Raw genomic sequence first — 14,834 nt, 5'->3', positions numbered from 1 at the left:
GACCACCCCACCAAATTCACCCACTGGCCATCCCACCGAGTCCTTCAGTGCACCCACTTCTATTTCAACACTTTTACAACCTAATACATGAAAATGAATCCAATCCAGCAAAGAGACATCCCCATATATTCAGCAAAGAGACATCCCAATCCAGCAAAGAGACATCCCCATATATTCAGCAAAGAGACAACCTCATATATTCAGCAAAGAGACATCCCAATCCAGCAAAGAGACGACCTCATATATTCAGCAAAGAGACATCCCAATCCAATAAAGAGACATCCCGATCTAGTAAAGAGACGGCCTAATATATTCAGCAAAGACACATCCCAATCCAGTAAAGAGATGGCCTCATATATTCAGCAAAAAGGCCTCCCAATCCAGCAAAGAGACAGCCTCATATTTTCAGCAGAGACAGCGCAATCCAGCAAAGAGATATCCCTTCAGCTGCATCAGCTTAGTCTGCAGCCGCCCTGCTTTAGTAATTGCTAGTTACTACAGCAGCAACAACTCGGTCTCGTTGGCTGGGGCCTGGGCGGCCGGGGCCCCTCGGATCGCCCGGGCACCTACATGTGTATGGGCTGTCCCCCCCGATGGCTGCCCTGAATGTGGTCAACTACTACTGATTATACCATGATGTGGATAAATGAGAACTTTGACATAGATCAAGGTCAGGAAAGTATGGAAGACAAAGAGACCTTAGAGTGGGCAAGAGGAAGGATCACTAACCTTTTTGGAGACAACCAACCATAAAGTTCCTGCCCCCCCATTTCAAATTTTGTGTCACAGCTTACTGGTGAACAAAGTCACATGGCTGCACTGACCAATAAGTGCTTGACATTGCGGACATTAAAGCTGAATTTACACCTCGGCATTTTAAAACATGACTCTGCCCGCGATTTTAAAACACCCAGGTGTGAATGGCAAATCTCAGAACGCACATTTGGGGTGCCATTTATTTGAATGCCACCCAAAATCGCTGTGTGGTTCTGCCGCAATTGTCGCACGATAATTCGCACTGCGATTGCAGGATACCGCATCCCGGGAAGTATGTCGTCCAAAAGAAGCTCCTTGACTTTTGTGGGGGCGAAAAGCTTCATGTGATGTGGTTTGCTGCGATTACAGCTCAAATTATTGTGCGACAATCGCGGCAGAACCGCACCGTTATTTTAGGTGCCATTCAAATGAAATGTGCGTTCCGCAATTTGTCATTCACATCTGGCATCTGGGCGTTTTGAAATCATGGGCAGAATGGAGGCAAATCTGCTCGCAATTCAAAACGCTGAGGCGGGAATGCAGTTCTGGCACCTCCAGAACTGATTGATTATAATAGCAAGGGGTGCTGGGGTGTGCTGGAGGGTCTACTGATGCTGGCTGCTGGGAAATCTGTTGTTGCTGGAGGGGATTTTTTTCTTCGGGGGGGGGGGGTATCTTAGTTGGGGAGGTCTTCTGTTGCTATAAGTATACACTATAAGTATATAATAAGGAAAATCCATAAATATTGTCTTTTCAAAGAATGGTAAATGACCTACAAATGATTTTAACTCTAAAATCGCCCCAGTATAAATGTGCTCCATACCTACAGCCTGAATCCCGTCATATCTGTCCTAATAGAGAGGGGGAGGGGGTATCTCAGTAATTATGGCACCCACCAGCTGCCTCCTGTTACTTAGGGCATTCCCCTTGGAGATATTCACTAACACAATTCTCATCTGCCTTCCCATAATGATCCCACATCCAGCTTCCCTTCCTGGCAGATTGGATGATCCATGGAGATCCCCTTCTTAGAGGGATGCTGTGTGTCCTGTAATAGGGGGTGGAGGTGACCCCCATTGTCTGTGTATGGGACCCCCTAGTGGATGGAGTGATTCTGGTGCAGTGGGTGCACTGAGAGGGGCTGGAGGGAGGCAGGAAGAGTCTTTCAGCAGAGGCAGTGTTAGAGTTCTGCTCTCCCTGGGTGCAACTCTCTCCGCTTTCTCTCCCTGGCTGGAGTTCTCCCTCTCCCTTCCTCTGCTCTCTCTCTCTCACACACACATCTCTCTCTCTCTTTCCTCTCTGCTCTCTCTCCTCTATCTCTATTTGCTCTCTCCTCTCTCCCCACCCTCTCTCTCTCCTTGCTCTCTTTCCTCTCTCTCGCTCTTTCCTCTTTGCTCCCCCCTCTTTCTCTCCTCTCTCTTTGCTCTCTCATCCCTCTTCTCTCTCTCTCTCTTTGCTCTTCCCCCCTTTCTCTCTCTTTGCTTTTACCCCTCTCTCTCTCCTCCCTCTTTCTCTCCCCCTCTCTCTCTTCTCTCCCCCTCTCTCCCTTTGCTCTCTCCTCCCTCTCTTCTCTCTCTGCTCTTCTCCCCCCCTCTCTCTCTCTCTCTTTGCTATTACCTCTCTCTCTCTCCCCCTCTCTCTGCCCCCCCCCCTCTCTCTTTGCTCTTACCTCTCTCTCTCCCCCTCTCTCTCTCTTTGCTCTTACCTCTCTCTCTCTCTCTCTCCCCCATCTCTCTCTCTCTCTGCTCTTTCCTCCCTCTATCTCTCTCTCTCTCTATTTGCTCTTTCCTCTCTCTCTCTCTCTGCTCTTTCCTCTCTCTCTCTCTCCCCCCTCTCTCTGCTCTTCTCTCTCCCCCCTCTCTCTCTCTCTGCTCCCCCTCTCTCTCTCTTTGCTCTTACCTCTCTCTCTCCCCCTCCCTCTCTCTCTCTTTGCTCTTACCTCTCTCTCTCTCTCTGCTCTTTCCTCTCTCTCTCTCTGCTCTTTCCTCTCTCTCCCCCCCTCTCTCTGCTCTTCTCTCTCCCCCCCTCTCTCTCTTTGCTCTTACCCCTCTCTCTCCCTCCCCCTCTCTCTCTCTTTGCTCTTACCTCTCTCTCTCCCCCCCCTCTCTCTCTCTGCTCTTTCCTCTCTCTCTCTCTCTCTCTCTCTCTCTATTTGCTCTTTCCTCTCTCTCTCTTTGCTCTTACCCCTCTCTCTCTCTCTCTCTCTCTCTCTCTCTTCCCCCTCTCTCTCTCTCTTTGCTCTTACCTCTCTCTCCCCGCCCCCTCTCTCTCTGCTCTTTCCTCTCTCTCTCTTTGCTCTTACCTCTCTCTCCCCCCCCTCTCTCTCTCTTTGCTCTTACCTCTCCCTCTCTTTGCTCCTCTCTCTCTCTCTTTCTGCTCTTTCTCTCTCTCTCTGCTCTTTCCTCTCTCTCTCTCTCTCTCTCTCTCTCTCTCTCTCTCTCTCTGCTTTTTCCTCTCTCTCTCTCTCTCTCTGCTCTTTCCTCTCTCTCTCTCTTTCTGATCTTTCCTCTCTCTCTCTCCGCTCTTTCCTCTCTCTCTCTGCTCTTTCCTATCTCTCTCTCCGCTCTTTCCTCTCTCTCTCTCTGATCTTTCCTCTCTCTCTCTCTCTCTCTCTGATCTTTCCTCTCTCTCTGCTCTTTCCTCTCTCTCTCTCTCTCTCTCTCTGCTCTTTCCTATCTCTCTCTCTCTGCTCTTTTCTCTCTCTCTGCTCTTTCCCCCCCCCCTCTCTCTCTCTCTCTGATCTTTCCTCTCTCTCTCTGATCTTTCCTCTCTGCTTTTTCCTCTCTCTCTGCTCTTTCCTCTCTCTCTGCTCTCTCTCTCTCTCTCTCTCTCTGCCCTTTCCCCCCCCTCTCTCTCTCTCTCTCTCTCTTTGCTCCCCCCCTCTCTCGCGCTCTCTCTCTCTTTCTGTCATGAGACTGCACTGACAGCTCTGGGCACGTCCTAGTCCTCCTCCAGCAGCTGCATCCAGTGTACAGAGCCAGCCTGACTTCTCAGCTAGGTGCCACATTCCCCATCCAGCCATCAGCAGCATGGAGCCCCTGGACAGTGAGCTGTGTACCCCCCCGGACCCAGGCTTCATACAGCCCTCCTGTAACGGACAGACAGTCCCAGGGCAGCCCCCCATCAGGAGCCTGGAGACCCCCATCCAGATGGACCAGCAGATGAAGATGAGTGAAAGTGGGGAGTTCAGCGATCTGGTGGAGAACAGAGGTGGGTGAGTTCTCTTATTCAGCATTCAGTTATTTCTGGGACCCCTCAGACAAGTTTGGGGGGGGGGGGGTGGAAGTGGCTGTGAGCTGTCATCAGAGTGTCAGCTCTGTGATCTGACCCGAGGTGACAATGGATCAGCTCTATAATGTGAACTGGGATTGTTACATGGAGACATTAACACATTAATTGACCTGAGATCATCCTGAGATCATGATTAGCAGTCCTCTAAAAAGGATTTGCGATTGTTACATTGTATCAGCTGAGATCTGACTTGATTTACAATGTATCAGCTAAACAATGTGACCTTTATTAGAGACATTCGCAGGTTGGATGGCTTACGACCATGATTACAGTCCACCAGTCCTATTATAGTGATCTGCAAACGTTACATTGTATCAGCTGTGATCGGACTTGAGCTACAAAGTATCAGCCCTATAATGTCACCTGGGATAGAGACATTCATAGATTACATGACCTACGATAATGATCACAATGTATCAGTCAGCTTCATCTGACTTGATTTACAATGTATTACCTCCATAATATAACCTGGGATATATATGACCTACGATTATGCTACAATGTATCAGCCTAGTCCTAGGATCCTGATTACAGTCTACTTGTCCTATGACAAGGATCTTCGATGGTTACATTGTATCAGCTGTGATCTGACTTGAGTAACAATGTATCAGCTCCACAATGTGACCTGAGATAGACACGACCTGCCATCAATTATGATACATTGTATCAGTAATATGACGAAGATCTGCGATTGTTACATTGTATCAGCTGTGATCTTACTTGATTTACAATGTATCAGCTAAACAATGTGACCTGTAATAGACATTCGCAGAATGGATGGCTTACAACCATGATTACAATCCACCAGTCCTATTATAGGGATTTGCAAATGTTACATTGTATCAGCTGTGATCAGGGCAGGTGCTAGACTATTTTGCACACTAGGCAAGACCAGCTACTTGCACTCCCCCCCCCAAAAAACTGTACACATAGCCCCCTTTCCTGTACATAATGCCCCCTTTTAATACTACACCCCATTCCTGCACACACTGCCCCCCTTTAACCCTACACCCCCTTTTCATATACACACTGCCCCCCTTTAACCCTACACCCCCTCTTCATATACTCATTGCCCCCTTTAACCCTACACCCCCCTTCATATACACACTGCCCCCCTTTAACCCTACACCCCCTTCATATACACACTGCCCCCTTTAACCCTACACCCCCCTTCATATACACACTGCCCCCTTTTAACCCTACACCCCCTCTTCATGTACACACTGCCCCCTTTAACCCTACACACCCCCTCCATGTACACACTGCCCCCCTTTAACCCTACACCCCCTTCATATACTCATTGCCCCCTTTAACCCTACACCCCCTTCATATACACACTGCCCCCCTTTAACCCTACACCCCCTTCATATACACACTGCCCCCTTTAACCCTACACCCCCCTTCATATACACACTGCCCCCTTTTAACCCTACACCCCCTCTTCATGTACACACTGCCCCTTTAACCCTACACACCCCCTTCATGTACACACTGCCCCCCTTTAACCCTACACCCCCCTTCATATACATACTGCCCACCTTTAACCCTACACCCCCCTTCATATACACACTGCCCCTCTTTAACCCTACACCCCCTTCATATACACACTGCCCCCCTTTAACCCTACACCCCCTCTTCATATACACACTGCCCCCCTTTAACCCTACCCCCCTACATATACACACTGCCCCCCTTTAACCCTACAACCCTACACCCCCCTTCATATACACACCGCCCTCCTTTAACCCTACACCCCCCTTCATATACACACTGCCCCCTTTAACCCTACACCCCCTTCATATACACACTGCCCCTGTTTAACCCTACACCCCCTCTTCATATACACACTGTCCCCGTTTAACCCTACACCCCCTCTTCATATACACACTGCCCCCCTTTAAACCTACACCCCCCCTTCATATACACACTGCCCCCCTTTAACCCTACACCCCCTCTTCATATACACACTGCCCCCCTTTAAACCTACACCACCCCTTCATATACACACTGCCCCCTTTAACCCTACACCCCCCCTTCATATACACACTGCCCACCTTTAACCCTACACCCCCTCTTCATATACACACTGCCCACCTTTAACCCTACACCCCCTTCATATACACACTGCCCCCCTTTAACCCTACACCCCCCTTCATATACACACTGCCCCCCTTTAACCCTACACCCCCTTCATATACACACTGCCCCCCTTTAACCCTACACCCCCTCTTCATATACACACTGCCCCCCTTTAACCCTACACCCCCTTCATATACACACTGCCCCTCTTTAATCCTACACCCCCTCTTCATATACACACTGCCCCCCTTTAACCCTACACCCCCCTTCATATACACACTGTCCCCCTTTAATCCTACACCCCCTCTTTATATACACACTGCCCCCCTTTAACCCTACACCCCCTCTTCATATACACACTGCCCCCCTTTAACCCTAAACCCCCTCTTCATATACACACTGCTCCCCTTTAACCCTACACCCCCTTCACACACTGCCCCCCTTTAACCCTACACCCCCCTTCATATACACACTGTCCCCCTTTAACCCTACACCCCCCTTCATATACACACTGCCCCCCTTTAAACCTACACCCCCCCTTCATATACACACTGCCCCCCTTTAACCCTACACCCCCTCTTCATATACACACTGCCCCCCTTTAAACCTACACCACCCCTTCATATACACACTGCCCCCTTTAACCCTACACCCCCCCTTCATATACACACTGCCCACCTTTAACCCTACACCCCCTCTTCATATACACACTGCTCCCCCTTTAACCCTACACCCCCCTTCATATACACACTGCCCACCTTTAACCCTACACCCCCTTCATATACACACTGCCCCCCTTTAACCCTACACCCCCCTTCATATACACACTGCCCCCCTTTAACCCTACACCCCCTTCATATACACACTGCCCCCCTTTAACCCTACACCCCCTCTTCATATACACACTGCCCCCCTTTAACCCTACACCCCCTTCATATACACACTGCCCCTCTTTAATCCTACACCCCCTCTTCATATACACACTGCCCCCCTTTAACCCTACACCCCCCTTCATATACACACTGTCCCCCTTTAATCCTACACCCCCTCTTTATATACACACTGCCCCCCTTTAACCCTACACCCCCTCTTCATATACACACTGCCCCCCTTTAACCCTAAACCCCCTCTTCATATACACACTGCTCCCCTTTAACCCTACACCCCCTTCACACACTGCCCCCCTTTAACCCTACACCCCCCTTCATATACACACTGTCCCCCTTTAACCCTACACCCCCCTTCATATACACACTGCCCCCCTTTAACCCTACACCCCCCTTCATATACACACTGCCCCCCTTTAACCCTACACCCCCCTTCATATACACACTGCCCCTCTTTAACCCTACACCCCCTTCATATACACACCGTCCCCCTTTAACCTTACACCCCCCTTCATATGCACACCGCCCCTCTTTAACCCTGCACCCCCCTTCATATGCACACTGCCCCCCCTTTAACCCTACACCCCCCTTCATATACACACTGCCCCCCTTTAACCCTACACCCCTTTTCATATACACACTGCCCCCCTTTAACCCTACACCCCCCCTTCATATACACACTGTCCCCCTTTAACCCTACACCCCCTCTTCATATACACACTGTCCCCTTTAACCCTACACCCCTCTTCATATACACACTGCCCCTCTTTAACCCTACACCCCCTTCATATACACACTGCCCCCCTTTAACCCTACACCCCCCTTCATATACACACTGCCCTCCTTTAACCCTACACACCCCTTCATATACAAAGTGCCCCCCTCTCTAAAGGTGACATCCACCAGGGATGAGGAGGTGACAGGAGAGGAAGGTTTCACTGGCCATGGCTGCGCCCTAGGTGGTAGTGCGCCCTAGGCAGCCGCCTAGTTTGCCTAGTAGTAGCTCCGGCCCTGGCTGTGATCGGACTTGAGCTACAAAGTATCAGCTCTACAATGTCACCTGGGATAGAGACATGCACAGATTATATGACCTACGATAATGATCACAATGTATCAGTCAGCTTGATCTGACTTGATTTACAATGTTTTAGCTCCATAATGTTACATGGGAAAGCTATGACCTAGTCCTAGGATCATGATTACAGTCTACTAGTCCTATGACAAGGATCTGCGATTGTTACATTGTATCAGCTGTGATCTGACTGGATTTACAATGTATCAGCTCCACAGTGTGACCTGAGATAGACATGACCTGCCATCCATCATGATGCATTGTATCAGTAATATGATGAAGATCTGCGATTGTTACATTGTATCAGCTGTGATCTGACTTGAGTTACAAAACTGCTCTATAATGTGACCTGGGATAGAGATTCACAGGTTATATGTCCAACGATCATGGTTACGAATGTATCAGTCCTATGCTAAGGACCTGCAATTGATGTGTGTGATCTGACTTGATATACAAAGTATAAGCATTATAATAAGGACCTGAGATAAAGATTATATCACCTGCGATCATGATTACAATGTATCAGTCCTTTGATAAGGATCTGCAATTGTTACATTGTGTTAGCTGTGATTGTCTTGAGTTACAATGTATCAGCTCTAGATTGTCACCTAGGATAGATATGACCTGCGATCTTGAGTTCTATGAGGATCTGCAATGTTACATTGTATCAGCTGTGATCTGACTTGAGTTGCAATGTATCAGCTCTATAATATCACCTGAGATAGAGACATTAACACGTTATATGACCTGTCATTGTGATTACAATGTATCAATCCTATGATAAGGACCTGCAGTTGTTACATTGTATTAGCGATGATCTGATGTGAGATATATTGTATTAGCGCTATTATGTGACATGTAATTGTTTTGTTGTATGTACTCTGTTATCTGATTTGAGTTACAATGTATAGGCTCTGCTATCTGCCCTGCAATAACATTTACAATGTATCAGTCCTATGATAAGGACCTGCAATTGTTACATTGTATTAGCTATTATCTGATGTGAGATATATTTTATTAGCACTATTATGTGACATGTAATTGTTTTGTTGTATGTACTCTGTTATCTGGTTTGAGTTACAATGTATAGGCTCTGCTATCTGCCCTGTAATAACATTTACAATGTATCAGTATTATAATGTGATCTGCAGTGCTGGGACAAGGTCATTCAACCCCCAGGGCAAAGATGCCAAACTGCGCCTCCCCCTTCCCTTAAGGTTAGGGTCAGGGCGCCCCAATCTCTGCAATAAACCATTGCGCCCAGGGCAGCCATTCCTTCTGCCCACCCCCTTGTCCCTGTCCTGGTGATCTGCGATTATTTCATGGAGACATTTACATTCCAATCTATGACCTACAGTGTATCTGTACTGTGATCATGTCCTGTAATTGTTACATTGTATCAGTTATTGTCGGATAATAGTTACAATTTTAGGCTCAATTCACAAAGCTAACACAAGGATAATTATACTAATTTTCAAAAAAGTGTCAATTATTTTTTATCTATGTCCAATAAGATTTGCAAATTACAACCACACATGGCTTAAATAAAGATCCCTATTCTGCTGTTACAGTTTTATAAATTCAGTCTATTTCTCAGCCCCATAATGTGACTTGTTATTGTAGAATCCCCTCGGCTATCTCACCTGACAACATTCACAAAGCTAACACACCAGGATGATGAGCATTTTCTGAAAGGGTGACAGTTATCTTCAACTGAATCCAACCAGATGCTAAAATAAGATCACTATTGTGATGTCAAATCTCGGTGAATTATTATATCACTCTGTACAGTGACATGTTATTGTCACATTCCTGCTATTCTCTCACCTGACCTGACTGTTAAATCATTCACAAACCCGAAACACCAGGAAAATTATCTTTATTTTTAAATAAAAGTGTCAGTTGTTTTCAGTTAGATTTGAAAATTACAGTCACATGGCTAAAATAAAGATTCCTGTCCATGTGAACTGTATAATATGTAAGGATTCTATAAGGTAACCTGTAATTGTTACAGGGGGGGGGGGGGCATTTATACAATGCATTGATTAACACAAGGTGTGCTCTAGTGTAAAATCTAATCAATATTACCTCAATTATATATTCATAAATGCGTATCATAATAAATAAAAATGAAATTACAAAAATATGTGAGCAATCAATCGAACCAACATTGAATGAAAAAAAATTGAATTAACTCATAAATGTCTCTATCAAACAAAATATCCAATGTTTTCCCCCTGATGAAGTCACGTGACCTTGTGACAAAACATGCAGAGACGAGGTTTGGATGATTTTATCACGCACAGTGCTCTGAATACAGCTTCCTATGGAACTATACAACATGTTGGTGTACTGACACAGCGTGATCCATCACTGGCTGTGTCCATCGGACGCAGAATGATCCGTCACTGGTTGTGTCCATCGGACGCTGCGTTATCTGTCACTGGCTGTGTCCATCGAACGCAGCCTGATCTGTCACTGGCTGTGTCCATCGGAAGCTGCGTTATCTGTCACTGGCTGTGTCCATCGGACGCTGCGTTATCTGTCACTGGTTGTGTCCATCGGACGCATCGTGATCCGTCACTGGCTGTGTCCATTGGACCCAGCATGATCCGTCACTGGCTGTGTCCATCGGACGCGTCGTGATCCGTCACTGGCTCATTGGACGCAGCATGATCCGTCACTGGCTGTTTCCATTGGACCAGGGCCATCTTACCAATGGGTAAGTTGGACAGTTGCCCGGGGGCCCCACCTGCCCAGTGACCCAGCCCCAGCCAAGCATTAGTCCTGATTCCCGTGTGCATCTTGACGCCGAACTTGTTGGCCCTGCACTGCTATCAGGCCAATTGGGCCATGGAGGGGGAGCCCACAACTGCAGGAATAACTTTACGCCTCCACGGGAACAGGCACACACTGGACAGTACAGTCTGACTCCCATCCATGTGTGTGTTCACTGGACCGAGCCGCCGAACTTGGAAGCTGTCATTAGCCTGGCACTGCAGTACCAATAAATATCGCCTTATCGATAATTTGCATTTTTATTCTGGTGGGTGATTGTGTAGATGGGGCCCCAGTGCACTGCATTGCCCAGGGCCCTTTAATGCTCTTAAGATGGCACTGCATTGGACGCAGCGTGATCCGTCACTGGCTGTGTCCATTGATGGCAGCCTGATCTGTCATTGGCTGTGTCCATCCGACACAGCCGATGACTGAACAGTGTACTGGCTTGCTGCCGGTACCATGTGATCGCTGTGACCGATCACAGAAGATCACATGACTATTGTAAACAATGGATGGCTTCCTTTAATGACATCGATTGTGTACAATTGTGTTGCTAGCTGTGATTGGTCACAGTGATTACATGGTACAGACAGGGCCAATCACAGCTAATCACAACAAAACACACTGAATGAATATGTTTCATTCATTAAAAATAGGTTGCTTAAACCAGTAAAAAAAATAAATGAATAAATAAACAATAAACAAACATTTTTCTAAAAAAATAATTTATTATATTGTTTTTTTTTTTACATACTGTCACCAGTCAGGGTTCCTGATCACAGCCACACCATTTATATGATAATGCTGTACTGTACTGGTAACAGTATGTAAAAAAAAATAAAATTCTGACAAAAAATTACAACTTCAAAAAACTCATCATGCCTCCTGATAAATACCTTGGACTTTCTATTTTCCAAAAAGGGGTAATTTGGGGGACATTTGTACTGTCCTGGTGTTTTCAGGCATCAAGAAATTAGATAGACAGTTAGTACATCAGGATTGATCGCTTTTCAGATATACAATATATACCATAGTTTGCGGACCTAGAGACTAAATAATAAACACTGATGTGGGTTATTTTTACCCCCCCCCCCAAAAAAAAAAAATGACAGAATACATTTTGGCCCTAAATTTATGTAGAAATTGTATTTATTTGCAAAATTTCATAACATAGACAAAGAAAATTGCATTTTTCCCCCAAAATTTTCAGTCTTTTTTTTGTTTATTTAGCAAAAAAAAAAAACAACAACAAAAAAGAAAAACCCAGTGGTGATTAAATACCACCAAAAGAAAGCTTTATTTGTGTGAAAAAATGATAAAAATGTCATATGGGTACAGTGTTGCATGACTTCGCAATTGTTGTTCAAAGTACCACAGCGCTGAAAGCTGAAAATTGGCCTGGGCAGGAAGGGGGTAAAATTGCCCGGTACTGAAGTGGTTAAAAGTAATACACTATTGAGTGCTTTTCTTATAAGGATGGCTGGAGTCTTAAAGGGACAGTGCCTGGAAAATTGGATGAGGAGGAAAACCTTGCTGCGAAGGAGTGTATCCAGCTTAAGGATCCCAGTGGGAGCTGAGGAATATTTGAGGACCCTTATAAACGGGACACACACTTTTTTTTAACATTACGTCACGCCAGAGAGATCAACAATTTACATGAAAAAATTTACAAATTTATTGACATAGTAAGGTAAAATAGTTCCCAACAGAAGGAGTATACAAACAGGACCAAACCCATGTGATATAGGATGGCATGAACTGAAAATTGCTGACACACATTGAGTAAAACACAATCCCAAAGCTTATCGTCCAGAACACTGACGCGTTTTGACTGGTTCAGTCTTCATCGGGGAATTGGTGGACTTTGAGTGCAAGCTGGGTTTTCTAGAATTATAACAAATAGTTATACAATATGAATGTAAAAAGAAAAAAGGAAAACATGAAAAAAATGAATCGAGATTAGAAAAATAATTATTACATACACAGGACGCGTTTTGGAGAATCTGTCATTGACTGACACAGCAACGGCCAGTTTATGAAGCTGCGATCTCCGCACTTCCCTGGCGATCTGTGCCAGAATTTACACTCCCAGATTCACCAGCCTGGAGGTAGAGAATCGAGGAGAGAAGACAGAATCGTTGAAGAACTGAGGGGGAAAAAGGAGTATTATTGACTCCCTTCTTCCTCGATCCGACCCCCCCAACACAGTAAACATGTCCCCCTGTAATATTTATGTATATATATATATATATATATACACATGTGTATATATATATATATATATATATATATATATTTATACACATGTATTTATATGTATATATATATATACTGTATATATACATGTGTGTGTGTGTGTATATATATATATATATATATATATATATATATAAATATATATATATACAGTATATATATATATATATATATATATATACACACACACACACATACATGTATATATGTATTTAATGTGTGTGTGTATATATGTATATATATGTATATATATATAATGTGTGTGTGTGTATACAGTATATATATCAGTGGCAGCCCGTCCTGTAGGGGAGCAGGGGCGCCGCCCCCCCATCCATGCACCTGGCCCCCTAATCTACATGCAGGGTGCTGGATGCATGGATTCCAATGGGGGATTTTTTTTTTTTTTTTGAAGCACGTGATTAGAGCAGGGCCATCTTTAACACAGGGCAAAAGGGGCAGCTGCCCCAGGCCCATTCATTGTTGCGGGGCCCAAGGCAGCTTCCCCTTGAGACCACACTGCTTGCAAATAGTTGATAAGTAGATTCAGGAGGACCCTATAAAATCTTTGCCCAGGGTCAATCAATAATAAGGACGGCCCTGGATTAGAGCCATCAAGCTTGATGTTATCCATAGGACCCACATAGGAAAAATCCAGAAAAAAGGGCCATACTACATGTCCTCTATTATCATTCCAATATCTACATGTTGGTTTTACATGGATGTTTGTATGTTTTCTGGGTTTTTTTTAAATACATTTTTTTCAAAAGCGGTATTACATTATGTATATGTTATCTGGCCTACTTCCACATATGGATACATTATTGGGAGATAAAGTCTACTCTATCCAGGAGTATATTGCCACCCATGAAACAACCACTCAGTGGGTCCTATGGATAACATCAAGCTTGATTGACCCATTTGCTATCTGGTACTTGGGTCCATAACTTCTGGTGAGCGCATTCATTTATATATTCACTTTGTTGTTGGGTTCTCCCCTAGTCATCACCTTGGAAGTTTGATGACACAACTTTATGTTCCCAATTTCTAGTATTTGAGACTCACTACTGTATGCGGACTTTCATTTGCATTATTATTTGAATGCACTTTTCACTTTAGCGCTGCACTTTAACTCTTTGTACAAATATTTGTATAATGGAGAGATCGGTCACAAATCTGGCATCTGCTGTCTTCCATCTAACTGTTACGCAAGGCTCACACGCATCAAATTTCTGCTGAATTAGCGATAATTTCCTCTATGTTTGGCCCTGTTGGCAACGCTTGGATTGACTTTTATCTTTTGTTTTGGAGGCCGGTGGAAAAATGCCAGCCAAACATCGCCTGTATTCATCAGATGCGGGCCCTGTTTGAGTATTCTGAAAGGCCGCAGTGGGAGATTCATCCATCCGCACTGTTTAGAGCAGGGATCCTCAACCTACGGCCTTCCAGCTGTTGCAGAACTACACATCCCATGAGGCATTGTAAAACTCTGACATTCACAGACATGACTAGGCATGATGGGAATTGTAGTTCCTGAACAACTGGAGGGCCATAGTTTGAAGACCCCTGGTTTAGACCCTTTTCACATCTGGCCATTTGAGATTGAGGGCAGAATTGCTGTGATTGTGCCCATGATCCCAAATCAAGTGGCGATAACTTCACAACGTGCAACTCGCATTTGGGTTCCATTATCCCTTAATGGCAACCCAAATGCG

General features: G+C 45.3%; 1 protein-coding gene across 1 annotated transcript in view; it reads left to right on the top strand.

Moving 5' to 3' along the window:
* The first annotated feature begins 3,652 nt into the window (after positions 1 to 3,652).
* The window catches only part of TMEM163 (transmembrane protein 163), a 307,309-nt gene continuing 296,127 nt past the window's right edge, over positions 3,653 to 14,834 (top strand). The window contains exon 1 of the mRNA XM_082260950.1: positions 3,653 to 3,966. Within this exon, the coding sequence (XP_082117076.1) occupies positions 3,786 to 3,966 (181 nt within the window). The 5' untranslated portion in view covers positions 3,653 to 3,785. The remainder of the gene's footprint in view (positions 3,967 to 14,834) is intronic.

Source organism: Pelophylax lessonae, assembly GCF_965119305.1.
Source record: "Pelophylax lessonae genome assembly, chromosome: 6".
NCBI lineage: Eukaryota > Metazoa > Chordata > Amphibia > Anura > Ranidae > Pelophylax > Pelophylax lessonae.
This window is presented reverse-complemented; position numbering and strand designations above follow the sequence as displayed.